Source organism: Euphorbia lathyris, chromosome 5 (assembly GCF_963576675.1).
Source record: "Euphorbia lathyris chromosome 5, ddEupLath1.1, whole genome shotgun sequence".
Taxonomy (NCBI): Eukaryota; Viridiplantae; Streptophyta; class Magnoliopsida; order Malpighiales; family Euphorbiaceae; genus Euphorbia; species Euphorbia lathyris.
In genome coordinates, this window is record NC_088914.1 from 50,554,253 (window position 1) to 50,582,026 (window position 27,774).

The 27,774-nt window shown below is 33.8% G+C and overlaps 2 protein-coding genes across 3 annotated transcripts; both read left to right on the top strand.

The window, feature by feature from the left end:
- The first annotated feature begins 1,879 nt into the window (after positions 1-1,879).
- On the top strand, positions 1,880-3,034 carry LOC136229776 (chitinase 2-like). The gene is made up of 2 exons (XM_066018669.1): positions 1,880-2,134; positions 2,211-3,034. The coding sequence occupies exons 1-2, from the start codon at positions 2,059-2,061 to the stop codon at positions 3,032-3,034; spliced, it is 900 nt and encodes a 299-aa protein (XP_065874741.1). The 5' UTR covers positions 1,880-2,058.
- Positions 3,035-10,755: 7,721 nt separating this feature from the next.
- Positions 10,756-17,289, top strand: LOC136230114 (O-fucosyltransferase 38). 2 transcript variants are annotated; one of them, XM_066019051.1, is made up of 11 exons: positions 10,756-11,096; positions 11,904-11,982; positions 12,261-12,328; positions 12,989-13,077; positions 13,213-13,390; positions 14,041-14,169; positions 14,458-14,594; positions 15,197-15,410; positions 15,508-15,692; positions 16,463-16,558; positions 16,773-17,289. In XM_066019051.1, exons 1-11 carry the CDS (start codon positions 10,884-10,886, stop codon positions 16,900-16,902), a joined length of 1,518 nt encoding a protein of 505 aa, XP_065875123.1. In that variant the 5' UTR covers positions 10,756-10,883; the 3' UTR covers positions 16,903-17,289. The 2 variants fall into 2 exon arrangements, with proteins under 2 accessions (XP_065875123.1, XP_065875124.1); XM_066019052.1 differs by lacking the exon at positions 12,261-12,328 and having other exon boundaries at positions 10,903-11,096.
- The last annotated feature ends 10,485 nt before the right edge of the window (positions 17,290-27,774 follow it).

Genomic DNA, 27,774 nt, shown 5'->3' on the forward strand with positions numbered 1-27,774 from the left:
GGAGTTTGAGCCCACTGTCGTTTTCAGCATTTCCTAAAATTACACTACTAATTCTATACAAAATTCAGTCCAAAAAGTTTGAAAACAAAGAAGCCATAAAAATGGAAGAAATTGCAGTTGTAAGAAAACGATCATTAACACCCTTAACAACCACTCTTCCTTTGCTTCACTCTCTAGTAGAAGGGCTCGAAAATTATTTTGAACCAAATTGGGAGCCTAGCCGCGGTTCCATCACGGCTAGCCCCTCCTTAGTTCCGTCCTTATAACCACATGAGAACAAAAAAAATAGATACACTTTTTTGACCGCTGCTTGACAACTTCAAGGAGTTGAAATAAGTAAATAAAAATATAGTTTTATTGTTGTCGATGTAGCTACCATATTATATGTAAGCGTAAATCATTTTCAATATGGTTATCACGTCATAATTTTCCAATAGTTTTTTGTGTCTAAAATGAACATAATAACTTTATTACAATAAAAATCAAAGTTTAATGATTTTATTGAAATAAAACAAAGTTCAATAACCTTTTTGATATTAACCTCAAACGTCAGTGACTATCAGTGCAGTTTATCCGAAAATTACCATTTTCATTCTCATTCCCTACTATAGTTTTATAGGTAAATTGCACCAACGATCACTGAAGTTTATAGTTAGTTTTAAAAATGTCACTGAACTTCCATTTGTTTTAATAAAGTCACTACACTTTCCTCTTTATTTTAGTAAATTTATTCCAACTAATTTAGATAGAAAAAAGGGTTAATTACAAATAACTATTCTGTGGTTTGGCCGATTTGCGATGTGGTACCTGTTGTATTTTTTTTTTTGCAAACACAATCCTATGGTTGCAAAATTTTACATGTTTTTTTTACTTTGCCAAATTTGGCCGATAACGACTTCGAAATGAAAATTTTCAAAAATTAAACTTGTTTGGTATCATATTTACTATGGAACCATATTCTTAATTTTTCAAAATCATCATTTTTGGATTTCTCTCTCTCTAAATATTATCTTTCTCTCTCATAAAAAACAACACCTAAATGACCTTAAACCTAAAAAGTTGAAGAATTAAAGTTGCTTAAAATATCATTTAGCTCTTGATTTTTTTTATTTCGAAGTCGTTATCGGCCAAATTTGGCAAAGTAAAAAAAACATGTAAAATTTTGCAACCATAGGGTTGTGTTTGCAAAAAAAAAAAAAAAATACTACAGGTACCACATCACAAATCGGTCAAACCACAGGGTAGTTATTTGTAATTAACCCTAGAAAAAATGACTGGAGAAGTGACGTGACAACAACGCTGGAAAGAACTTACTTTTAAGAATAACACGTGATATTCATGTCAACCACGTGTATGCCACATGACAGAAAAAATAAATAAAAAAATACATATTTTGGTTGCCACATGACAGTTTCATACGACATTTTTTATGGGATAAGGTGCCAAAATAGGTCTATGGTTTTTGGAGAAGTATCAATTTAGGTTCCACTTACAAAATAGCACCAATATATAGGCTTAACGTTTAAAAAAGAATACCAACTTAGGTCTCGATAACGGAACGAGACACGTCGTTGATATTACTCCGTTAAGTTTTGTCACCTATATTGGTGCTATTTTGTTCGTAGAGCCTAAATTGATAATTCTGCAAAAACCATAAACCTATTTTAGTACCTTATCCTTTTTTATTTTAATGTCACGTGGCTGCTATGTCATATGTAAGAGTAAGTTGTTTCCAACATAGCTGCTACGCCACTATTTCATTGATTTTTTCTATTTGAAATGGTTGGAATGACTTTCTTGAAATAAAAAAAAGTTTGTCCGAGTAATAAAGAGTTGAATCTCTATCTCTGAGATTTAAATTTTTATGGAGATAGCAAATAAGAAAATTAGAATATGATGAATGGGATTCGGCAGAAAGATTTGTTTGTTGTGAAAGTAATAAAATCCGGCTGCTAAGAAATCTCAGAACGATACAATTGAAGGAGAAGAAGCTTTTGGCCGGCTGCTATTCATATTTATAAATCAAACCACCAAATTAAATTATACATAATAATAATAATGAGATCACTCAAATTTTACCTGTTTATCTTGTTCTGTGTTCCTGGAGTTGCCTTCCTTTCCCTACAATTCTCTGGTAATTAAGGTTATTTTATTTATGTAATAAAGAGATGTTTGTTGTTTTAATGATATATATATATATATGTTTATAGATGCAAAGGTGATGATGGAGTACATTGGGGCGACAGGGAAAGGTGTAACATTTGATCCAGTTCCAATCAAAGAAGAAATAGAATTCCATTTCATACTTGGCTTTGCAATTGATTCAGACTCTTCAGGCAATTCACAGAATGGTATATTTTCACCATATTGGGCTAATACACTAACTCCAGATTCAGTTTCAGCCATTAAACAAAGTCACCCAAATGTTAAAGTGTTAGCTAGTCTTTCTGGTTGGAGCATTGGTTCTAAAACCCTAAGTTGGTATAACCCTAAAGATTCAAAAGTTTGGATATCAAATGCTTTCTCTTCCCTAAAATCAATAATCGAAAATTATAATCTTGATGGGATTGATATTGACTATGAAAAGTTCCCTAAAAACAATGGTAGTTTTGGTTATTGCATTGGGGAGCTAATTAGCCTTTTGAAAAACCAAAGTGTTGCTTCAGTTGCAACCATAGCCCCATTTTATTCGACTGTGTTACCTTACATAGAGTTGTATAACAAGTATGGAGATGTAATAGATTATGTGAATTATCAATTTTATACTGACAAAGTAAGAAGAGCAGAAGCATATTTGGAAGCTTATAAGAACAGGAGTATGCAGTTTGATAAAGAAAAGTTGTTGGCCAGTTATGAAGTTGAAGGAAGAGGAATTCAAGGAGATGCTTTTTTTGAAGCTTTGGCTTTGTTGAAGGATAATGGATTTGATGTTAATGGTGTAATGATTTTCTCAGCTGATGCTTCTTACAATTCCTCAAATCATTATTATTATGAAACTAAATCTCAGGCTTTCTTGTTAAATTCTACACTTTGAATTCATTACCTTCTCAATAATAATTCATTATAATAATAATTTTCTTTCTCCTCTTTCTCTTCTTTAAGATTACTACAATTCATTGTCTATTGTCTTTGTAATTATCGTACCTTTTTTTATTGATTAAATACTTTTTGATGATTTGTCTCTCAATTAATACTTTCTAGTAATTGAATTTGATAAGCGACTTCAAATCTTACTACTCAACCCAATTTTAACAATACATATTTTTATTTTTAATTGGGTTAAGGTGCAAAAATACCGCTAACGTTTTGGGTTAGGAGCAATTTTACCCCTAACGTCTAAAATGGTGCAATTTTACCCCCTAACGTTTGTAACCAAGAGCAATTTTACCCCTAACGTTGATAAATTTGGTCAATTTGATAAATAATTCATCAAACTGTCTTCTCAGCCATGAATCTGGTCATCTACACTTCACACGCATGTCATTTTATCAGTAACAAATCACAAACGTATGTTGGGATGTGAAAAAAATATAAAAAAATATAATGTCTTTTGTACGAATTAGACAAAAAAACGTTGGGGGTATTTTTACACCTTAACCCTTTTTAATTGAACCTAATTGATACTTCCCTTTTTTATAAAAAAAAACCTAGCAAATAACTACTAATAGTAACTGGAATCAATTCTAAAATAAAAAAATAAGGAAAAATCAAATATAAGGAAAAACTAACATTTATTAGGGAGTAAATAATTTATTAGTTCTTCACTTTTTTTTACTTATTACATTAATTAGTTTTCATATTAGCAAAAATTCATTATAATCCGCTCATTTGAAATACTTAATTGCCCTTACTTATTAGAGGGAAATTATATCTAGGGTAAATAATTATATAGTCTTTCAATTTTTATTTTCATAAAAGCTTTTTAATTTTTATATTTGAATCAATGATCGAATTTAACTAAATAAAATTTAAATTATCAAAATTACTCTTTATTCTATATTTAATAATAGAACTTAAATAGTTTTAAAAGACCAAAAGAATGGTGTAGCCTGTGATTAAGGGACCTTTTTCTTTTAAAAGGTAAGCTCAAAAAGCCATTTCTCATGGAACTATAGAAATAAAAATAGAAGAAAGCAATTGCAATTGCATGTGTTTGTGGAATAGGATATGAAAATTGGAGATTATAATATATCTTTTTCTGAGTGAATCAAATCACATTCTTTAAGATCTCATTAGGTAATTAAATATTTCATTTTCCTTCGTCTTGTCCTTTTGGCAAGTTTTTTTGTCGTTGATTTTCACTGATGGCTTCATCGAGCAATTTGGAACTGTCTTATGCAGATCTGAGCCTTGAGGAGAAGGATGGTGATGGTGTTACTGTGGAGGACGCATATTTGAATGCTAATCATTTGGATTTTTCGCTGGTATTTAGTTGGAAGATTTTTAACAGATAAGCCAATGGATTTTCAGGCTATGCGTGATCTCATGGCTTCTCTATAGAGACCGGATAAAAGAGTTTATATCAGATCAATTAACCCAAACTTGTTCCTTTCCTTTTCCAGTTTTTTTCATGAGTTTGATATAAAAAGAGTTAAAGAGAACGATCTTGGAGTTTTGATAATAAAATCCTGATTACTCAGATATTTTCTGTAAATAATTTGCCAAAGGAAGTACGCTTATTTCACATTGATATCTACGTACATGCGTTCATTCTGCCTAATGAATTCATGTCTAAAAAAGTAGGTATAACTATTGGTAATCATATGGGAAGTTTATTGTCTCTAACCTTAATAATTTCCAAGGTAAATTTTTGAGTAAACTAGAATTTGCTCAATAATAGATGTCGTCTTACAGTAACAATAAATCTAAGTCATTAGTTTGCATGACAGGGATATACATACAAGTGGATAAATAAATAAATATATATATATATATATATATATATATATATATATATATATATAAAAGATTATTTATAATCTGAGATTTCAATCCGAGTTGTTTAAATGAAATAACCGAAGGTAGTCCTATGATGAGAGAGATTAAGGTTAGATGTTGTGGCACATCGAAACTGAAACCTTCGTATGATGTTGTTTTGAGCACAAACATGCGTTTCCTTCAAATGGAAGGATTTGAACACCATATCACATGTTTTTCATACCATGTGTACTTAGTGACCAAGAAATGGAAAAAGGACAATCTCATATTTTTTCTAGTGTGAGACTCTCTTCATGAAAATCATGTTTTTCTCGAAACGTTATCCTTGATACCCTTAACTAATTCAAAAAGTGTAATCTACTTTAGAAGGATGCTCTCAAGAGCTAGTGCTAATTCAGCTCGAAAATGGACCGACTAGGCAAGAAAAATTAATTACTCCATCCATTCCCTTATATAGGTCATTCTAGCAAATTAGTTTTTTTTTTTCCAAATATAAGTCATTCTAGGATTCCAAGAGCTTTTAGTTTAGTTTTTTGATCCAAATATTAATTTTTTTTTTGTATTGGTATATGTGTTTTTTAATATTCCAATTCTTATTCCCCAATAGTGACATGAGAGAGAATTTTTTTAGTTAACTAATATATTTCTTAATTTACGTGAAATATCCACTATTCGAAACAAAGACCGACTAGACCGTCTAGGCCCCACCTAGGTGCTCAAAATCGAGAATCCATCTCGATTTTCTATGATTAGTCCCTCTAGGCGTTTTATTGACTCATAGGCGATTTTCAGCCGCTTGGCTCCGCATAGGCCGCCTCGACACCGTCTCGACCACTTAGGTACCGCCTAAGCAACAATGAACAAAATCATTTTTAATTGTGAATTTATTTTTTTTGCTTTACTATAATTCACTTTTAAGTTGTTTCGATGATATTGTTGTTGAAATGTTGATGTTTGCACAATTTTAAAGATATATGTTACAAATATACGTGTTTTTTCTATATTAAATAATTTTATATTATTATTTTGGATAGTATAATACATATTTTAATGGAATTTATACAACAATTTGTTGATTAATAAATAAAAAATATAAAAATATAAATCTGATTAATCCCCGATTAATCTCCGACTAATCACCGATTAATCCTCGAGGGCCCTGTCCGTCCGAGTAGCGCCTATCATTTTTTACAACCTTGACCCTAAAATGACTTATATAAGGGAATGTAGGGAGTATTATGGAAAAAACGTAGGAAGAAGGAAAGACTTTATCAAGTTCATATCTTGTAGTTCTATGTTTCGCGAATCCGGATAGTTATGCATGTGTGAACGCTTGTGAAAATAGATGTTTAGATGATAATGGTTATAGTGGATGTGATATGAAGTCTAGAATAAAGCATACTTTTTCTTAATTACACACGTAATTCGAGAGGTTGTATATCTCCAACGAGTATACAACGTTTAAGTTCTCGATTGTATCCTGGTCGCACGAACTATTTGCGCTTATGAACGAGATAGAGTAATGGAGTATGTTCTGTTACGTGCGAGCGGGAGATGTAGGATTAAATGGAGTAAATGTGTTTGGCCCATTTACCGATCCATTTATAGCCTGCCTGTGACCTGATCAGTTATGGTTAGGGTTAGGCCTTTAAGTTTAGCCTAGCTATAAATAGATAACAATGAATGCTAAACTTAAGACCCTAATAGCAAAAGATACAGAGGATACTGCAAAAAGAAATTTCACTCTCGCTGCTCTCCCTAGCCACCACCACCCCTCTATCTTCGGAGTGCATTCTTATAGTTTGTGGAACAACGGTGATTGCTCCTTTAGTGTATCAATCTCCTAGATGGGTGATACATACCATGGTCAATTTCTTCCACTGCTATTCAATAGATTTTAGAAGAGGTAACCCTAAATCTGTTGTTTGTTTATTGATAGATTCGAGTTCATTACTCGTCCCTTTGAGATTAAAGATAATATGCACTGGCTATTTAAAATCCTTCGTATATAACTATACAAAATAATAACACTATCTATAATAATAAATAGTAATATAAACAAATATATATTGATGATATATATACTTAAAAGGGAAAAGTTCAAATAAAACCCCTGTGGTTTCACTAATTTTCAGATAAAGGACTGTGGTTTACTTTTTGTCAAAACGAGGACTAAGGTTTTACACTTTTAATAATGCTATTAAAACTATCTTTAACGACCTGAAAATGAAAATTTTCAAGAATTAAAGTTGTTCAATGTCATATTTTCTATGGAACTACATTTTCGATTTTAGAAAATCATCTTTTTTGGAACTTTCTCTCTCTAAACATTAACTTTCTCTCTCTTTACCAAACATCATCTAAATAATCTCGAAATAAAAAAGTTGAAGAATTAAAGTTGCTTAGAATATTAGTAGTTCTTAAAATATGTCATTTTTGAATTTGTTAAGGGTGATTTTAATAGTATCAATCGAAAAAGTCCTTATTTTGCTAAAGTTGAAAACCTCAGTCATCGTTTTGACAAAAAGTAAACCACAGTCCTTTATCTGAAAATTAGTGAAACCACAAGGGTTTTATTTGAACTTTACCCTACTTAAAATGAAGTTGCCTACATTTAGTTTTTAAGCTCATTTAACACCGAAAATTAATTAAACTGCAAAAAATAGCACAATATATAAATTAGATTAATAACCATATTTTATATAAAATTAAGAAAATTAAATTACACACCGAACATAAGTGTGAATAATTAGAAGGAAGAGTAAAGAAATAAATAGTAGTAACCCTATAAGAAACAAATCTCATAATATATATAAATAAATTGACATAGGGTAACAAATAAGAAGAATATTTAGAAAGGGAAAAATAACATTTTCCCCCTTTCGCCTCTGCTCCCTAGAGGCTTGATGTGCGAATCTCTTTTGGAAGGGGAGATTCGCACACCAACTGACACCGGTTAACTAAAAATTGGTGTTAGAAACCGGTCTCTATTTTCTGATAATATCAATCTTTGATACTAGTTATTCAGTAACCGCTTTATAAAATTTGAAATCGATGATTATTTATGACATACCAAAATAATCATTATAATATGCATTATTTTTAACCAAACTTTTTATAATGACTAATTAGCATTATTGGCATTATTCAGAGAAAAAATCATATTAAATAATAATCGGTCAGAGAAAGTGTTCAAAAGTTAATCGAACTTATTTTTTAATTTTTTTAATTTTTAATAAATCAATTATTATATAAATATAATTAAAATATAAATTATATTATATGAGATATAATAGTATAAAATATTTAAGATAGAAATATATATATATATATAAACGCTGCTGCCATGAGGGTTCGAACCTTGGACCATTTGTTTACACTCCAAATTACTTACCACTGAGCTAATTACTTTCCTTGTGTAATATGTGCCGCGCTGATTAATATACCATCGTACTGTAGCTTTCATTGTTTAATACTTGACACATGCACTTATTAATATTGATTAAATATGCATAATAATGAATTATTAATAGAAAAAAAAGAAATGTGCATAATAATGAATTATTAATAGAAAAAAAATGTGCATAATAATGAATTATTAATAGAAAAAATTCAAGAACATGCTCCAATTTCTTATTTATTTAATTCCTTTATATTTTGTAATTTATGTTATATAAGAAAATATATTTTTTTAAACATACGTTATAACATATAATTTAACTTTTTTTTTTGAAACAACATATATTTTAACTTTTAAAACGCGAACTATGAAGTTTAGAACGTACGACATATTTTTTAGAACATACGTTATGTTTTTTAGAACATGTGTTATGTTTTTTCGAGCATGAGTTATAAATTATATTTTTGGAAAAAATGAAAAAACGATCCAAATATCTACTGATTTTTTTAGAACATTATACTTAATTTTTGGAACACAAACTACAAATTTTAGAACATACGTTATGTTTTTTAGAACATGTGTTATGTTTTTTCGAACATGAGTTATAAATTATATTTTTGGAACAAATGAAAAAACAATCCAGATATCTACTGATTTTTTTAGAACATTATACTTAATTTTTGGAGCACAAACTATAAACTTTAGAACATACGTTATGTTATTTAGAATATGAGTTATAAATTATATTATAGAACAAATGCAAAAATGTTCCATATATTTACTGTTTTTTTAAACAACAATTGTTTTCCTTATCCATTATGGAGCGCGCTGATTAATATACCATTATCCATGTAGCTTCTATTGTTTAATATTAGACATATGCACTTATTAAATATCGATTAAATGTGCATAATAATAAATTATTAATAGAAAAAAAGAAATGTGCATAATAACGAATTATTGATAGAATAAAAAAATCCAAAAACATGCTCCAATTTTTTATTTATTTAATTCCTCTATATTTTTTATAATTTATGTTTTTAAATGTTAAGGACGGAATTCTAAATAATGTTACATAATTCTAAACTTTATAATTTATGTTCTCCAAATTAAGTATAATGTTTAAAAAAATCAGTAAATATCTCGATCATTTTTGCATTTGTTCTATAATATAATTTATAACTCATGTTCTAAAAAACGTAACGCATGTTCTAAAAAACATAACACATGTTCTAAAGTTTATAGTTTATGTTCCAAAAATTAAGTATAATGTTTTAAAAAAATCAGTAGATATCTGGATCGTTTTTTCATTTGTTCTATAATATAATTTACAACTCATGTTCGAAAAAACATAACACATGTTCTAAAAAAACATGACGTATGTTCTAAAAAATATATCGTACGTTCTAAACTTTATAGTTCGTGTTTGTTCTATAATATAATTTATAACTCATGTTTGAAAAAACATAACGTATATTTTCTTATATAACATAAATTACAAAAATATAGAGGAATTAAATAAAAAATTAGAGCATGTTCTTGTATTTTTTTCTATTAATAATTCATTATTATGCATATTTCTTTTTTTTCTATTAATAATTCATTATTATGCATATTTAATCGATATTAATAAGTGCATGCGTCAAATATTAAACAATATTTAGAACATCGTCCTTAACATTTTAAAACATAAATTACAAAAATATGGAGGAATTAAATAAATAAGAAATTAAAGCATGTTCTTGGATTTTTTTTCTATTAATAATTAATTATTATGCACGTTTCTTTTTTTCTATTAATAATTCATTATAATGCACATTTAATCGATATTAATAAGTGCATGCGTCAAATATTAAACAATAGAAGCTAGAAGTGCAGTGGTATATTAATCAGCACGCGACATAACACATAAGAAAAGTAATTAGCTCAGTGGTAAGTAATAAGGAGTGTAAACAAAGGGTCCAAGGTTTAAACCCTCAAGGCAGCAACATTTTTTTTTAATTTTTAAACTCAAAACTACGTAGTTTTAGGTGGTTCTCATCTAAGCAAGTGTCCTCATCTAAGAAAGGGTTCTCACAAGAGCCCTCCTCTATATATATATATATAAATATATACATAAAATAATATTAATATCTTAAAAAAATAGTATTTAATAATTTTAAGAATTTATTTTAGTTTTTAATAATTTAATATTTTAGGATGTTTTAAATTTCCATAAAGCTAGATTTAATGGTGAATGATTAAATTTTACGTAATCATTATGGTTAACATGACCGTTTATTTAAAATAAAAAAAAATTGATAGAAAATTTGAGAGTTAATTTTTCTTTAAAAAGACCATATAGGATCGACTAGTACTGCCTGGGACGGTCAGGTGGTAACCGATTTATACGGTCCGACCAAAGAGAATCGGGACGGTTTTCTGAAAAAAAAAAAAGAAGTGAACGACCCGTGAAAAGAGTCGTTCCGTCTGAATCGACGGTACCAGCAGGCGAGAAGAAAATGAGAGAAGAGAAGTGATAGGTGCGGTGCGGTGCGGTGCGGAGATGGTGAACACCAGAGCGTATTCTCACATGAAAAGCTCGTCAGCTGCTAGATTTCTCTTCAGGAAACCTTCTCCTTCTTCTATTACTCTATACATTATACTTCTCTTTTCCTTTTCACTATTCATATTTATTTTCAACTCAAGGCATATATTGGAAAATGAACCCAAATCTTACTTGTCTCAACAATCCCATTCTCAGTTTCGATCTGTACAGGTAACGTTCTTTCTTTCTCTTTTGGTTACTTTTCTTATATTTTGAAGAGTAAGCTTTCCAGATTTTCTTTGGATAGGATTTTGCATAAGCAAATTTTATTTCTTTTTATTCGACGATATGGGGATCGTTTTAAGTTTTGTAATTGGGTAATTTGGTATACAGTTTGGGTGCTTGAGGTGTTTTTGTGCCAGGGTTGTGTTCTTTTGTAGTTATCTTGTACTATTTGATTATTCAGTGGATATTCTTACCTCGTTCCTCTATCTCGTTAAATTAGTTTTATTAGCATCTTTAGCTTCTGCTGGGACAGTGAGCCTGTGGAATTCAGGAAAGAGATTGATGCTAATTCTTTCTTTTTCTGATCTCTCATCAGAGAATTCTTTTAGTTTTTGATACTCGAAGGAGTTAGTTGTTATAAATAGTAGTTGATTATGATGGTGAAAGGTGGAAAGTACAATGGATTTCGAAAATTAAATGTTAAAATGTCATTATCAGAGCTATATGAAAAGCTTCTTGTTATTTCACGAGGACATAGATGATCAGTTGGTTCCCCTTTTGGACTACATTTTTCAATATCAAAATATTTGGCACTGCTTAATGCTCAAGTTTAATGATAATGAGAGAACTATTATTTTAGTGGCTTGTTAAACAACATTCAAGCTTCTTTTTGTACTTAGCATTTTCTGGAATGCCTATATGGTTTTTCTTTTCTCTATAAGCTTTATGCATTGATCTCTTAAAAAATGGCTTCAATGTTGACTGATGTAGAAGTTTGAAGGTTGTAAGATTAATCAGCTTCTAACTTTGCAGATGCCTGATGATCGATTGTGGGATACCTCTCTCAACTATGGTTTACGCCCTTGTATCAAATCTACAGTTAAATATGAAGGTCAAAATTATATACAATAAGTTCTTTTAAATGGGACTTCCCATAGTCTTTTAGTAAAGATCAATGAAATTCATAAAGCAGTGCCCATCTGTCACTCCATTTGATTATGTTTTTTCAGTTTTATTTAACTTTTATTACGAGCCATCAAGCATATTCTAGTTTCAAACGAGCTGCTAGTCCCTCTGTCAGTTTTATGCACAAGTATATGCACAACGTATGCACATACACTTCTATGTAAATAACAAAATTATTTTATCTGATTCCACTTTAAACATCAGCTGCTCAAGGTTGGGGAAACTATATAACTGTGCAAAGCAACGGAGGGTTGAATCAAATGCGCACTGGTGTAAGTTGTGACATGCATTTAGTTAACTGTCTTTTTGCCAATATTTTTTTTTATGGTTTGTCTTTTCTTGCTAAGTCATATGATTTCCATAAGTTATTCCATCTTTACTCATACAGTTTAATGCTGAATCTGGTCACAATTCGCTGCAAGGATCCTAATTTCTCAATGTTAAGCTCTACAGTTAAATTTATGTGGATAAGGTCCAATTTACCCCTATCCTATAAAATGACGGACGGTTCACCTCATGCTTGAAATTCTAGTTCAATTTATCCTTTCTTTTCCAAGGGATTATGTCTAAAAATCTGTTGGTAATTACTGACAGATTTTGGTTCTTCAGTAACTTCCATTAGTCCTTACTGGGGCATTTTCTTGCTGGCTTAGTCTGTTTGGTATCTTTCATGCATTTATGAAATTACTCTCTTTGTGCCAATGCTTGGCTTCCTTCTCCTTCAATACTTGTTTTCTGAAATGAAATACCTGAAGTGGATACTGTGATGAGTAACTGTTGTACCTGATGCATGAAATTCACAGGCAGTGAGTCATTTATGACGATTACATCATGTGGATGGGGATTGTGCATTACATGCTGGTTCACAACCTGATTTGCTGAATAATTTATTTATTCGGAGTTGAAATTCAGTGATTTTGATTTTCGTGCAGATTTCAGACATGGTGGCTGTTGCACACATCATGAATGCTACATTAGTCATTCCCCAACTCGATAAGCGTTCGTTCTGGCAAGACTCAAGGTATTGTTGAGCAGTTCTTTATGATGTGCATTATTGTTAGATTACTTCAGTACTCTAATTAATTTCTTTTAATGGTGTTTATTTTCCATTAGTTCTTAAGTTGCTTTTGTTCACTTACATGTGTCCAATGTGCAGCACATTTTCAGATATTTTTGATGAGGATCATTTCATCACAAGCTTAGAAAATGATGTAAGGATTGTGAAGGAGCTCCCTAAAGAATTGGAGACACTTCCACGGGCTCGGAAACATTTCACCTCATGGTCTGGTGTCGGCTACTATGAAGAGATGACACGGTTGTGGAAAGAATTTAAGGTTCAGAGAACAACTTTGTATTGTTTCAGGAGTACTTTCTTTATGGCTTGTGGATATTAAGCATCATGCTGTTTTCTTATCTGGAATTTAGCTTGATGGCATGCACATTTTGGATTTTATCTTTCAGGGTTGCATGTATTATGTTACATGTTGATAAAAGAGTAATACATATAAGACTTAAGACTACATTTTATGCATTTCATAAAGAATATGACCAATATATAATTTAGACGCCACAGACAATCAAAAGACAAAGTTGTCTTCAAGGGTTGGTTAATCTGTGTTTTGATCATAAGTTTATGCTGCAGAAAATTTGGTCTTCGCTTACGAAGGATATATACTGTATAGAATTTCTCAAGTAAACAAGCTCTAGATGTTTCTTTTTTTATTCTGTAACGGTGGCTAATTTTTTGCAAGCTTCATAAAATTGGTCAGACTTTTTGGCTTTGAGCATAGAAAAAGGTTATGCATACAAATTCTCTATTCGCTATGGTATACTTGCATCCTCTAGCTCTGTTCCCTGATTCGACCCTGTTTTTCTTTCAGTAATCTTTTGCTCATGTCTGAAGTATTGGATTTACATGAAGTCTTAGGTTAGTTTTTGGGCCCTTGCACAAAAAAATATTCATGCTGCCTATATTGTCCTGTAGGTAATTCATGTTGCAAAGTCAGATTCCCGTCTTGCGAACAATGATTTGCCTCTTGATATCCAGAGGTTAAGATGCCGTGCTCTATATCATGCTCTTCGCTTCTCTCCCCCAATTGAAAGCCTAGGGAAGGTCTGGATTGCATCTTCTTTGTTTGTCCTTAGCATGTATTATCCAAAAGTAAAATTGATTTCTGCAAATTTTGAAGTTTCTAAAACCCTGGAGTTCATGATGAATATAAGGCTCAAAACAAATAAATTTTCAACAATTTTTTATTTATTAGAACCAGTAGTTCATGTTATTTTTACAACACGGCACACAAGGTGGCTTTACTCCTATTTTTAGTGTCAATGCATTGAGATCTCCTATGGGGATTCCTGTTAAACTAGGTTCTGAGAATGCATGACGATGACACCACAGAAGCTGGTGGAACGATTGAGATCACGTGGGGGAAGATACATTGCTCTTCATCTAAGATATGAGAAAGACATGCTTTCTTTCACTGGTTGTGATTATGGTCTGACTAAGGCAGAGTCTGATGAACTGCGACTAATGAGGTGAGTTTACATGAGAACCTCTGTCTTCTTTGTACAGGTGAACATGTGCATGGTGTGAATATCTTTCATGAATGTTAGGACAAGTACATGTGTTTTCGTAAGTGGGGTGGGCATGGAGAGATTGAAGTGAGATAAGGCCATTCTTACTAGTTTTATACCCCTATCATTTTAATATTTTTGTTTAAAAGTAGAGCTGTTAGAACTACTTTGGATCAATGGTATACACTCAGCAATCCTCTTCTGTTGACCATCCTTGGTGCTGTTTTGGCTAACTCCTTTTCTTTTGTCACTTATTAATATTTTTAATATTTATGAGATTTAGTTCATACGTTAAATATGTCGTTAAAATGTCAGAGTACAAAACTTGACTGATTAACAGTCTGAAAATTAGAAAAGGTACATGGATTTTAATAGATTTGATCTGGTTATGCCCAGAGAGTCCATGAACCGTAATGATTAGGATCATGTACAGTGGAAACAATTTCTGCCTATTAGATTCATTGCCATGCCATTCTATCATTTAAATGCCACATTTCATGGTTTTTTTTTGGGTGAACAGTATATACTATACATTCATCTTTCTTAATTTTATTTGTCATCAGGGAGAACACAAACCATTGGAAGGTTAAAAAGATAAACTCAACAGAACAGAGAGAGGGGGGATTTTGTCCCTTGACTCCTAAGGAGGTGGGAATCTTTATCGAAGCTCTTGGTTATTCTTCATCAACAACAATTTACATTGCAGCTGGGGAAATATATGGTGGTGAATCTCACCTTCAAGAGCTAACAGCTCGCTTCCCAAATACTGTCTTCAAGGTGGGTCAATGGTTTTCCACAAGAATTTTGTTGGCATGTATTAATTATTTACATTGCTATTTGTGTTGATATTACCCTTTTGTGGGTTAAATATCAGGAAACATTGGCAACTCAGGAAGAATTAAAGGCATTTGCAAAGCATGCCTCTCAGACTGCAGCACTTGATTATATTATTTCTATAGAGAGTGATGTATTCATCCCATCACATTCGGGTAACATGGCCAGAGCTGTTGAGGGCCACCGGAGATTCTTGGGACATCGCAAGACAATCACACCAGAGAGGTGCAAAACATAATGTTTGTTTGGAGTCACATAAATATGAAGATGAGTCCACATGCATATGATCGTTTATTATGTGCAATCAGTTGGGTTGGTTTTGGCAGGTTTAGAATTTTAAGTGTTGGTGGAATATATGCAAAGGATTAGGGTGACTTGACTGTATTTAACAGTTTACTTGGGCTCTGGGTGTGTCATGAAATAAATCATGTTTTAGTGATTCTCCTATACAATTGATTCAGTGTTGATGTTGGCTGCTTAAGAGGGCAGCCTGGTGCACTACGCGTCCCTGCTAAGCGAGGGTCCGAGGAGGGGTCCCACCACAAGGGTGTATTGGGGGCAAGCCTTCCCCTGCCAATTTTTTGGCAAGAGGCCGCTGCTCCTAAGACTCGAACCCCGGACCTCTCGGTCACACGACAACAACGTTTACCGTTGCGCCAAGGCTCGCCCTCTTGATGTTGGCTGCTTAATTATTGGAAAATATAGTCTCATGATGCCAGTTTAATTGACTGATATCTATAGTCAGAGTGTCAAGTTTGGTCAGGTCTCATCTATTATTTTGTATTTAAATGTTTTCTGAAGTTCATGATTGGGTTGTCAAAGGCCATTATTATGTGAATTTTCAAACTTCAACTGCCATAAGTAATGAATTCCTTGGGGACAAGTCCTTAATTGGTATGCTCTTGTTTGTTTCTCACAACCACCAACAAACAGAAAACAGTCGCACGTACTCATGCATGTGTATATGGTCTGATATGAATTTGTGAATGTTGCAGAAAAGGACTTGTCAAACTATTTGATACACTAGAAAGTAGACAGGTGGAAGAGGGGTCCTCATTTTCATATATTGTACGTGAAATGCACAAGAACAGGTAATTTTTTCTTTTTTTGTGAACTGTTGGAGGTTCTCTGAGTTGTTTCTTTTTTGGTAAACTTCTGAAGTTAGTTCTGCTTTGGTAGTTTTCTTTTTGTGGATCAATTTTTGGTGCATTGCATTCCTTGTAGTCCTAGGACAGTATCTTTTTGAGGCATTACTTGTCTAGGTAATAGGGGCATAGCGACTCTAAATTTGTGCCGAAATTGTAGGCAAGGAGCTCCGAGGAAGAGAAGAGGTCCATTGCAAGGAATCAAAGGGAGAGCTCGTTTCAGGACAGAAGAGTCTTTTTATGAAAATCCATATCCTGAGTGTATCTGTAGATCTAAAATATCATTTTGAAATGGACATAATTTACTCATGTAACAGACCCACTTAGGCTGCAAGATTTTGAGTTGCCTAAAGCCAAAATTGGCTACTCTGAGTAATAGGGTAAGGCAAGGCATAACAAGGGATAAAAACAGAGAAGGATATATCTTGTCATATTCTTGTTCACTTGTGCTTTATTTTGTATAAATATTGATTTTTTTCGTATTAGATTCCAAAAATGAATAAGAGAATTATCAACGTTACCTATATGGCCAGAGGATGCCGGTTCTTTTTTTTTTTTTTCTTTTTTTTTTAGGAGTTTTCATGTTTCGGATACAAACTTATGTTTTTAGATCACAACTTTTTTTTGTATCATGTCTTTTGGACTTAAAAGAAAATAATAATTCATTAATTAATATATATTTTTTTTCCGATTGTATATTTACATTTAATTTTTTCTTTTCTTATTTAACGTATGAAAAATTACGAACAATTTCTTCCAGAAAAAAGAAAAAAGAAAATTAAAAACAATTTAGAAATGTATAAATCTCGCATTGAAATTTTAGTATTGACACATTTTCTTCAACACTTCTTTTTGTATGGGTATATATAACCGGTTAACTAGTCACTTAAATTATAAAGAGAAATTTACATAGAAGTTGACTTTTGAAAAAGTATCTACAATTATATCAAGTCATAGTTTTGAATTATGTCAACTTAATAAAATCATTACCTTTAATTAATTTTAAGAATTGTAGTTTATAAATTAAGGGTCTAGGATATATTGCCTAGGGTTATGATTTATGAATTAGAGTTATAAATTTTTTAAATTAGGATGTAAAAGCATACTTTATTTGTTATATATAAAAAATAATGACACATTTAGAAATAAGTTTACTGATCTGATTTAATTGTAATTTTATTATTAATTATGATATTCATGTAGGAAGCTCAATTATAAACTAGTTAATTAAAATATATTGGATAGGTTAATCATTATTATCTTTGGTTATTTAATCTTTTATTTTGGTTTTTAATCATTAATTAATAAGTACAAAATAAATAAATAAATAACATTCTCTCGTTTCTAATCATTAAATCACAAACTTATATAATGAAATAAATAACACAAATAAAAAAAAAATCACCGTTTGATCAATTTGCAAAGACATTCCATACTATTTAAAAGTTTGTAAAAAAATACGTGTTTTATAAAATTTACAATTAAAAGATTTGCAATTAAAGGATGTATGAGTCAAACTTTCGATAAAACAATATTTGCAATTTAGTTAATTTGCAAAGTCAGACGTTATACGTTCAGTAATTTGCAAAGTCAGTATTTTTAATTGTTTCAAATCGCTCTTTTTTGAGGTAAATTGTCACGATAATAATTTTTAACGGAATAATTGAGTTTGTAAACTGTACAAAGCACATACTTCTATTTCTATTTGCAAACTTTTAAACCACGAGAATTGTATTTACAAATCGGTCAAAATAATATACATTGTTTAACATAGAAAAATACATTCTAAAAGAATATATTAATAAAACTATATAAGATATATTTTGAGCAATCTCTTGTTCAACTAAAAGTTGCTTTTGGTGTTTTGCAAGCTTCTTCGAGTCTAGCAGCTTTTTCTATAGATAGTGATCTTTTTACCGTGTGTGGAGTGCAGCTAAAAATGTCTTACTTTGTTATGTCTCGAGGAAGGGAATTAATTTGATTGGCCATTGTTGTTTTTGTGGTTATCGTGAAGAAACTCTAATTCATATTTTTAGAGATTGAATTTACTGGAGGCAGGCGATTCTGTTATATCTGGTATATTAAGTTACAAGTTTGACTTGTCTAGAATGGTTTGTTGCGATGATGCAAATTTTGTCAAAAGGAGGAATTTGCAGTTTTTTGTGGATTGATCCATTTTATTTGGTTTGAACATAATCAAATCGTTCATAGAAAAAGAAGTTGGGGCAATTAAATCGGTAGCAGCTGTTTGTAATTCATTGAATTTGTATGTTGAAGGGTCAGTGAGGCAGATGATTGTAGAGACTTTGGGAGTGTTTGGTTGCTCATTTTCATGTTCCTGTTTGCATTTTCACTTTAAAATGAAGAGTTGTAGGTGTAACAACAACTTTTTCCAACAGCAAAATGTAACAACAAACAGCAAACAACAACAACAACAAATAGTAGGTAAAATAAATTGGCCATTTGAATGATATACCCGGTCATGGTGGAGCTGAAGGGTTTGTTGTTTTAAATTCATTAATTTTTGGTAATGGGTGGTTTTAAACTTAATTATTTATGGCTCTGCTATGCGATCCGAGTTTAATGAAGGGTGGAATGGTGCTATTCGGGTGGATTCAGGTCCAAGTTGTAAAACGTGGTTACCTCTTGCTTCAAATATTTACAAAATTAACTGTGACGTCTCTTTTTCGGTAATAACATCAGAAATGTACGTTTTGTTGAAACACCTTTCCACAAGATTTTGATTTGACAAAATCATCCATGATTAAGAGGCAATTAAATTTAAATGCTTTGATTTAATTGTACTAATGTGTTTGTTCAATATTGAGTGCAAAAATATATATAAAGTTAAACAGGTCAAAAGTCAGCATAAGCCAAAGCTGAGTGGAACGGAACTCAGCATAAAAGAATAGAAGCTGAGTGGAGTGGAACTCAGTCTCAGAAGTCTTCTTCAAAGTTGCCAGAACGAAGCTGACCAAATTAGAAGACTTTCAGAATTGAATAAACAGAACGGAGCTGACTAAGAAGGAACTCAGCATGGAAGTTGAACATTCGAAGATAACGAATGAAACTGAGTAACAGTCAGGACAGCATGAAAGATCCGTTCACTAAAGGACAAAGTCTGCAATCTTCTGCACCAATAATTGAAGCCTCGAAAATATACAGAAGACTAATTCCAAGAATCATGGGTCAATGGATTATTGGAAAAAGACAACTGGCACAAAAAGACAAGTCTGATGCAAGAAGACAAAATCTGACGCCTGAAGAAAACAGAGGAAGGGAATGGAGGAACAGTCTGAAGCTGACCAGAAGATGTTCCCTAAAAGAGCCGTTTTGGACACAACGGCTAAACTAATTCAAAATGATCCAGGATGAGATTTCCATCTATAAAAGGACAATCAAGAACCTTGGATCATTTGCCGAAGTATCAAAAGAAAAATACAAGAGAGAAAATCTTCAAAGCACTCAAATACAAAAAGATCTTACACCAACGTTTCTATTCTCTGTGTAAATGCTAGATTGATTGTTTTGTAATCATCTAAGGTGTTCTTTACTCGAAAAAGAACAAGTGTGTAATCAATAGGAATATTGAGAGTGTTGAGCTGAGTACTTGGTTGTAAGTATTCAGTGGTAGAAAAATCTAGGTGCTGGGTTGTAGCACTTAGTAGGAGCTGAGTAGACGAATAGAGGACGTACTCTTGCATACTCACTGCCTTGTAAAGGGTTTGTGCTCTACCTTGAAAGAGCTCAGTATTGGATTGAAAATCCCAGGAGGAACTGGGGACTGGACGTAGGCAGAGAGGCCGAACCAGGATAAGTCGTGCTGAGTAACTTCTAAACTCTTTCTCTCAATATATATATATATATATATATATATATATATATATATATGTGTGTGTGTGTGTGCATGTGTTGCTTGTGAAATTTACTCAGCTTATAAATTGTTAAAACTGAAACTGAGTAAATCTGAGTGCTGAGTTGGAAGCTGACCTTTCAAGTGTCAATTCCCAACTCTCAGGTCAAGCAGTCTTAGTCAGCATAGAACTAAAACTGTCTGACTAATTAATCGGCTGTGCTGACCAACACGTTGAGTTATCAAACTCTTAAAATAACATTAAGTCAGTATAATTAAAAGCCGAAAAAGTTACATTAGTTCCTAACCCCCCCTTGGAACTAATTACTAGGGACCAACAAGTGGTATCAGAGCCTAAGCTCACTACTCAAAGATCTAACAATCTTGAGCTGATCCCTAAAAATGGGTGAGAATAGCACTCGTTTCCTCCCAGGAAACCAAACAACACAGATACTCCCTGAAGGATTATCAATCACTAGACCTCCCTTATTCTTTGTGTCAAATTATACATTCTGGAAAAATAGGATGAAGAACTTTATACAAGCCACAAACATGAGTGCATGGCTTGCAATTGTTCAAGGTCCACATATGCCATACAAAACTGTTAACAATGAGAAAGTTGTTAAAAGTGAAGCTGAGTGGATAGAGGATGACCTCAGAAAATTACAAAATAATGCTTCGGCTATCAATATGCTTCACTGTGCTCTAGATGCTGCAGAATACAATAAGATTTTAGGTTGTGAGTCAGCACAAGAGATCTGGAAAAAGCTGGAAGTAACTTATGAAGGCACCAGCAAGGTCAAGGAATCCAAAGTGAACCAACACATGCGATTGTATGAGCTGTTCGAGATGACTGACAATGAGGACTTCTCAGCAATGAATGCCAGGTTCACCAACATAATAAATGAGCTTAAAAGACTCGGTAAGAATTTCAATGAAGAAGAACAAGTAAATAAGATCTTACGAAGTCTTTCCAAAAGCTAGCAAGCCAAGAAGACAGCTGTAGAGGAAGCTCAGGACCTGACCATATACAAATATGATGAGCTGATCGGTTCCTTGCTGACCCATGAAATCTCCATGAAAAACTTTGAAGCTAAAGAAAAATCTGAGGACAAGAAACAGAAATCACTAGTGATGAAAGCTGATTCCACAGAAGCTGAGTCGACTGATGATGAGGAAATGGCCATGTTTACTAGAAAAATGAAAAAGCTGTTCAGAAGAAATGAAAGAAATAGTAAGCGGCCATACAAGAGAGGAGACAGATATAAAGCTGAGTCCAGTGACACCAGATACAAAAAGGACAGCTCCAAGCCCGTCACATGTTATGAGTGCCATCAAACTGGGCATATTAAGTCAAGCTGTCCTAATCTGAAGAAAGATAAGAATGGAAGCAAAAAGGTAATGGTGGCCACATGGAGTGACAGTGATGAGTCGACATCATCTGAAGCTGAGCAAAATGAAACAGCCAACATATGTTTCATGACAGATGATGGAGCTGACCAATCTCAATTTGAGCAAGCTGACCTCTCTGGAGATTCTGAACAGGAGGAAAACAACAATGAGGTAACATCCTTACTTTTGCTTAGAAACGAAATGGTAAATGCCCTGAGTGACTTATATACACTAACTAAGAAGTGTAACAAAAAGATTAAGGCACTCAGGAGGCGCTGTGACGAGATTGAGGAGGTCAAGCTGAGTGACCTCCGATATCTCCTCCAGGACAACTCAGATTTACATACCAACATGCAAATCTTACATAAGTTTGTGACGGAGGTTCAAACTGAGTCAAAGAAACTTAGAAAGTATGTCACAACTTTACAGAACCAAATAAAAGGTTCAACAAAGAATAAACCCCATGCTGAGTACTCAGGTACTGGTCAGCATAAACAGTTTACTCAATGTAGCTGTTGTGGGAAGAAAGGACACACAAAAGCTGTGTGCTGGCATAACAAACAGACTGTCCAATGTGACTTCTGTGGTAAGAAAGGTCATACTACCAAGGTATGCTGGCATGCTCAGCACAACAATGCTGACCACACTCATCATCACCCTCAAAGGGTAACTATGTGTGGCTTTTGTGGTAAAAGTGGCCATACTACAAATGTATGTCGTCACAAGTTAAAATATGACTTTGCACCTGTTTACACTAACAAGAAAGGACCCAAAAAGAATTGGGTACCTAAAAAACGAATAGTTTAAAATGCAGGTCAGCTTAACATGCGTGGAGAAATCAAAACTCTGGTATATAGACAGCACATGCTCAAGACACATGACAGGTGATGAAACTCAGTTCATCACACTAGAGCTCAAACGAGGAGGTAGTGTAAGCTTTGGAGACAATAAGAAGGGCAAAATAGTTGGCTCATGAACTATCGGAGGTAACCCTAAAATTGAGTCAGTCTCCTTAGTTAAAGGTCTCAAATATAATCTTCTAAGCGTAGCTCAGCTTTGCAAGAGTGGAAGGAAGGTTATATTTGATGATACTAAGTGTCAGATACTCGAGGGAAAAACAAATGATTTGATTTTAACAGCCCCTCGTGTAGAAAGTGTTTACATGTTGAGTTTAGAAAAACAATTTTCAAAAAGTATATGCTTAGTGTCTAAAGAGGACAACTCCTGGCTATGGCATAGGAGACTTGGGCATGTCAGCATGGACCTCCTTGCCAAACTAGTTAGAAAGCAATTAGTTGGGGGATTACCCAAATTAAAGTATGAAAAAGATCAACTTTGTAATGCTTGTCAACAAGGTAAACAAACCAAAAAGTCTTTTCATAGTAAAAAGGTTGTCTCAACCAAAAGACCATTGGAATTACTACATTTGGATCTCTTCGGACCTATCCAGCCACTCAGCATGGGAGGTAAGAAATTTTCCTTAGTTATTGTGGATGATTTCTCTAGGTATACTTGAGTCATCTTGCTGAGTAGCAAAGATGAAACATTTGAGATGTTTACTACATTAGTCAAAAAGCTTGAAAATGACAAAGACCTAAGAGTAGCTCACATTAGAAGTGATAATGGTGGAGAATTCAAAAATCAATTGTTTGATGAATTCTGTGAAACTAATGGTATTGACCATAATTTCTCTGCCCCTATAACTCCTCAACAGAATGGAGTTGTTGAAAGGAAGAATAAGACAATAGTAGAAATTGCTAGGACAATGCTGAGTGAAAATAGGCTTCCAAAGTATTTTTGGGGAGAAGCTGTCAATACAGCATGTTACATATTGAATAGGGCCTTGGTAAGACCCATATTAAAGAAAACTCCTTATGAACTTTGGAAAGGACGAAAGCCCAATATTGGATACTTTCGTGCCTTTGGGTGTAAATGTTTTATACTCAACACTAAGGATAATCTGTCAAAGTTTGATGCCAAAGCTGACGAAGCGATCTTTTTGGGATACTCAACAAACAGTAAAGCATATAGAATTTATAATAAAAGGACCCAGGTTGTAGAAGAGTCAGTCCATGTAGATTTCGATCAAACTGACCCTACAGGAAGAACAACTCAACATACAGAGGAAGAACCCAACTCAGCTTCTGCTGACCAGAATGGACAAGCTGAGTCACTAGCACAAGAACTGACCAAAGGTAAAATCGAAACTGAAATTACCTTTGCTGACCAATCTGTCCCTGCAGAGATTGTAGAAACACCTGTTCCAAACAACTCAACATTACCCAAGGAGATAAAAATTCCAAGAGGACATTCAGAAAAATCCATCCTGGATGATGCCAACAACAAAGTAATGACTAGAGACCAGCTTAGAAAATTCCTTAGCAACGTTGCTTTCGTATCAGTTCATGAACCAAAGAACTTTGCTGATGCTGAGCATGATGAGTATTGGATCAATGCCATGCAAGAGGAGCTTGACCAATTCACGAGAAATGAGGTATGGGATTTAGTACTTAAACCTAGGAATCAAAAATCCATAGGAACTAAGTGGGTTTTTAGAAACAAACTAGATGAGCATGGAAATGTAATTAGGAACAAAGCTCGACTTGTAGCCCAAGGCTATAGTCAGCAAGAGGGAATTGATTATGGTGAAACCTTTGCACCAGTTGCTAGGTTAGAAGCTATACGTATATTGTGTGCATATGCTAGTTTCATGAACTTTAAATTGTATCAAATGGATGTTAAAAGTGCATTTCTTAATGGTTTTATAAACGAAGAGGTATATGTTAATCACCTCCCGGTTTTGAAGATCCAAAATTTCCAAACCACGTTTATAAACTCAAGAAGGCCTTATATGGCCTGAAGCAAGCTCCAAGAGCTTGGTATGAAAGGTTGACCAACTTCCTGCTGACCAGGAATTATGTCAGAGGAAAAGCTGACACAACCTTGTTCATTAAGAAAAAGGGTAAACATACCCTACTTGCACAAATCTATGTAGATGACATAATATTTGGTGCTACTGACGAATCTTTGTGTCAAGAGTTTAGCAAACAGATGCAGACTGAGTTCGAAATGTCTATGATGGGAGAACTCAGCTTCTTCCTTGGACTTCAAATTAAGCAAGGTAAGAACGACATCTTCATTAGTCAGTCCAAGTACACCAAGGAGATGTTAAAGAAATTTGATATGGAAGACTGTAAGCCCATATCAACCCCTATGGGTACTGATACTGTCCTATGCAAAGATGAGAAAAGTAAGTCAATAGATAATAAACTTTATCGAGAGCTCAGTTGATGCAGGTTTATGGTATCCAGCCTCAAATGACTTCACACTCATAGGATACACTGATGCTGACTATGGACAGGATAAGCTAGAGCGTAAGAGTACTTCAGGAGGATGCCACTTCCTTGGAAGCTGTCTAGTATCATGGTTCAGCAAGAAGCAGTCATAAGTTGCTCTGTCTACAACTGAAGCTGAGTACGTTGCTGCTGGAAGCTGTGTAGCTCAAGTCCTATGGATAAAGCAACAGCTTGAGGATTATGGAGTAAGAACTGAGACAATAGAGATCAAATGTGACAGCAAAAGTGCCATTGATCTATCCAAGAATCCTATTCAACACAGCAGGATGAAGCATGTCAGCATAAGGCATCACTTCATCAGAGATCACGTACTAAAGGGTGAGATCAAGCTGACCTATGTGCCAACAAATGAACAGCTTGCAGATATCTTCACCAAGCCCTTAGCTCGTGAACAATTTAACATACTAAGGGAAGCTATCGGTATGTCTAATCCTCTTCAGTAATTCTAAGTATTTGAATAAATGTTGAGTGATTGTCATGCTGACTGATATCAATCTAGTAACTACTGCACATTGAGCTTAATAGTCTATGCTGAGTAGATACAAATGCTGAGTAAATATTATGTGCTGAGTAGATAGACATATTGAGTAATCACCTTATGCTGAGTGAATGTACATGTTGTGTGATGAACATATGTTGAGTTACTAAGAGATAGGAAACCCATCTACGTAGAATTAAATACTCAGTATCATAAACGACTCATATTCTTGCAAACTGAGTAAATGCCCACTTGCACCAATAAACAATGACACGTGTAACAAATCATACCTAGAAAAACACAAGTAATAATGAATACCCATGTGCCGAACCTGTCATAAATGGCAGAATCTTTGTCGATTAAAGTCCCAAGATGAAAACGGCTAGTTCATTAATGAATCAAAACTCTATAAGTAGTGGAAGAATCCCCACTTATTACTCTTTACGCTTACGATCTTCTGTAATCGAATTCTTCTCTCTCCCTAAACCTCAAAACCTTTATCTGCAACAATGGCTTCCGGAAAAAATGAAATCCCTAACGTCACCACTCAGCCTGGCCAAACCTCTGGAAAACCCACTCAAGCTGACCCCGCTGGTTCTTCAAAGCAAATAGAAAGGAATATGATCAAGGTCCATAAAAAGGTCAACAACTTGGAGGTTCTGAAGTGCAGATGGTTTTCTCCAGGATTCGTCACTTCTGAGAAGCCATTCTGTGACTGGATCGAGAAGAACAAATGGACCGGTCTCTTCTCACTCGCCGGAAAAACATACCCTAGACTGGTCAGAGAGTTCTATTCCAACATGTTTGTTGATGAGGAAGATGCTGACTATTTGGAGACTACAGTCAAAGGTCAGAAAATCACCATAACCCCTGCCTATCTAGCTACTTTGCTTGATTTACCAGACGAAGGAATAGAATTTAGGACAACAAAAGAGAAGGTACCAAAGGAGAAGCTTGACAAGATCAAGGGGTTCTGCAAACCCAAAGATCATAAAGGTGAAATACCCAGCACCTGTATGGGGCAAGAACAGAAGATGGCTCACTACATGCTGACCAACTTCATCTTCCCCAAACTCAACTCAGCCTCATCTGCCTCTAATTTTGAACAGTGCTTCATATGGCACATGTTGACCTACACTCCACTTAACATGCCCGTCTTTCTGGTTGGGGCTCTTCAACGCAGTGGAAAGAAGCTCAGGCTGGGTTTTCTGATCACTAAGATCATTGAGGACAAACAGATTGAGACAATCAATGAAATTGATACCTTGGGAAATGAGATCACAGCAGCTCTGCTGGTTGGGTTATTATACAATCAACCATTGAAAGGATATGAAGAAGTTGTAGATGCTGAGGAAAATGATGAAGCTGAGCTAGAAATTGAGCCTGAAAATGAGCATGAGAAAGAAGTGGAGGCTCCTGCTGAGTCACCTAAGGAAAAGAAGAGGAAGAAGAGAAAGGCCATTGACATATGCTCCAAAGACATCAATGCTGTCCCAAAGAAAGTGAGACTAGTGTCTCAAGAAAAAGTTAAAGCTGACAAGGCTAAAGAGAAAGCTGAGTCGGCAGAGAAGAGAAAGAGGCCAGAAGAGCCTGAGGATGAAGAAGAGGGAACTCCAGAATCCCCTTTGATGAAAAGGAAGAAGGTTAATACCTTAAAGATAGTTGAAGCTAACCCCCTAGATTGGGTTGTATCCTCCAAAGGTCATGGAACTGACCTAGAAAAGGAAACTGAGGAAGAAACTGAGCAAAGAGCTGAGAAAGCAAATGTTGAAAAAGAAAGGGAAGCTGAGAAAGAAACTCATGTTGAGGAAAACGTCCATACTGAGCAAGAAGAACATGCTGATGTTGAGCAACCTCAGGGTGATGTTGAGCAACCTCAGGGTGATGTTGAGCAAAGAGTTGAGGAAGAAGAAAATGTTGCTGTTGAGGATCATGCTGAGCAACATGAGCATCCAACTATGGGAGAAGAGACAGTTGATACTGATGAGGAGAACATTGATGCTGACCCTTCTCCTCCCAAGGAACAAAAGTTCAAGCGGCTTAAGAAGAAAGCCCATAAAACTCAAGTTATTGATCTCCTTGC

Excerpts from the sequence above, each read along its gene's own strand:
- LOC136229776 (XM_066018669.1), top strand. The coding sequence starts at position 2,059 with ATGAGATCACTCAAATTTTACCTGTTTATCTTGTTCTGTGTTCCTGGA. Across the intron at positions 2,135-2,210 it reads CCTTTCCCTACAATTCTCTG|ATGCAAAGGTGATGATGGAG; the intron begins GTAATTAAGGTT and ends ATATGTTTATAG.
- LOC136230114 (XM_066019051.1), top strand. The coding sequence starts at position 10,884 with ATGGTGAACACCAGAGCGTATTCTCACATGAAAAGCTCGTCAGCTGCT. Across the intron at positions 14,595-15,196 it reads GATGAACTGCGACTAATGAG|GGAGAACACAAACCATTGGA; the intron begins GTGAGTTTACAT and ends ATTTGTCATCAG. Across the intron at positions 15,693-16,462 it reads AAGACAATCACACCAGAGAG|AAAAGGACTTGTCAAACTAT; the intron begins GTGCAAAACATA and ends TGAATGTTGCAG.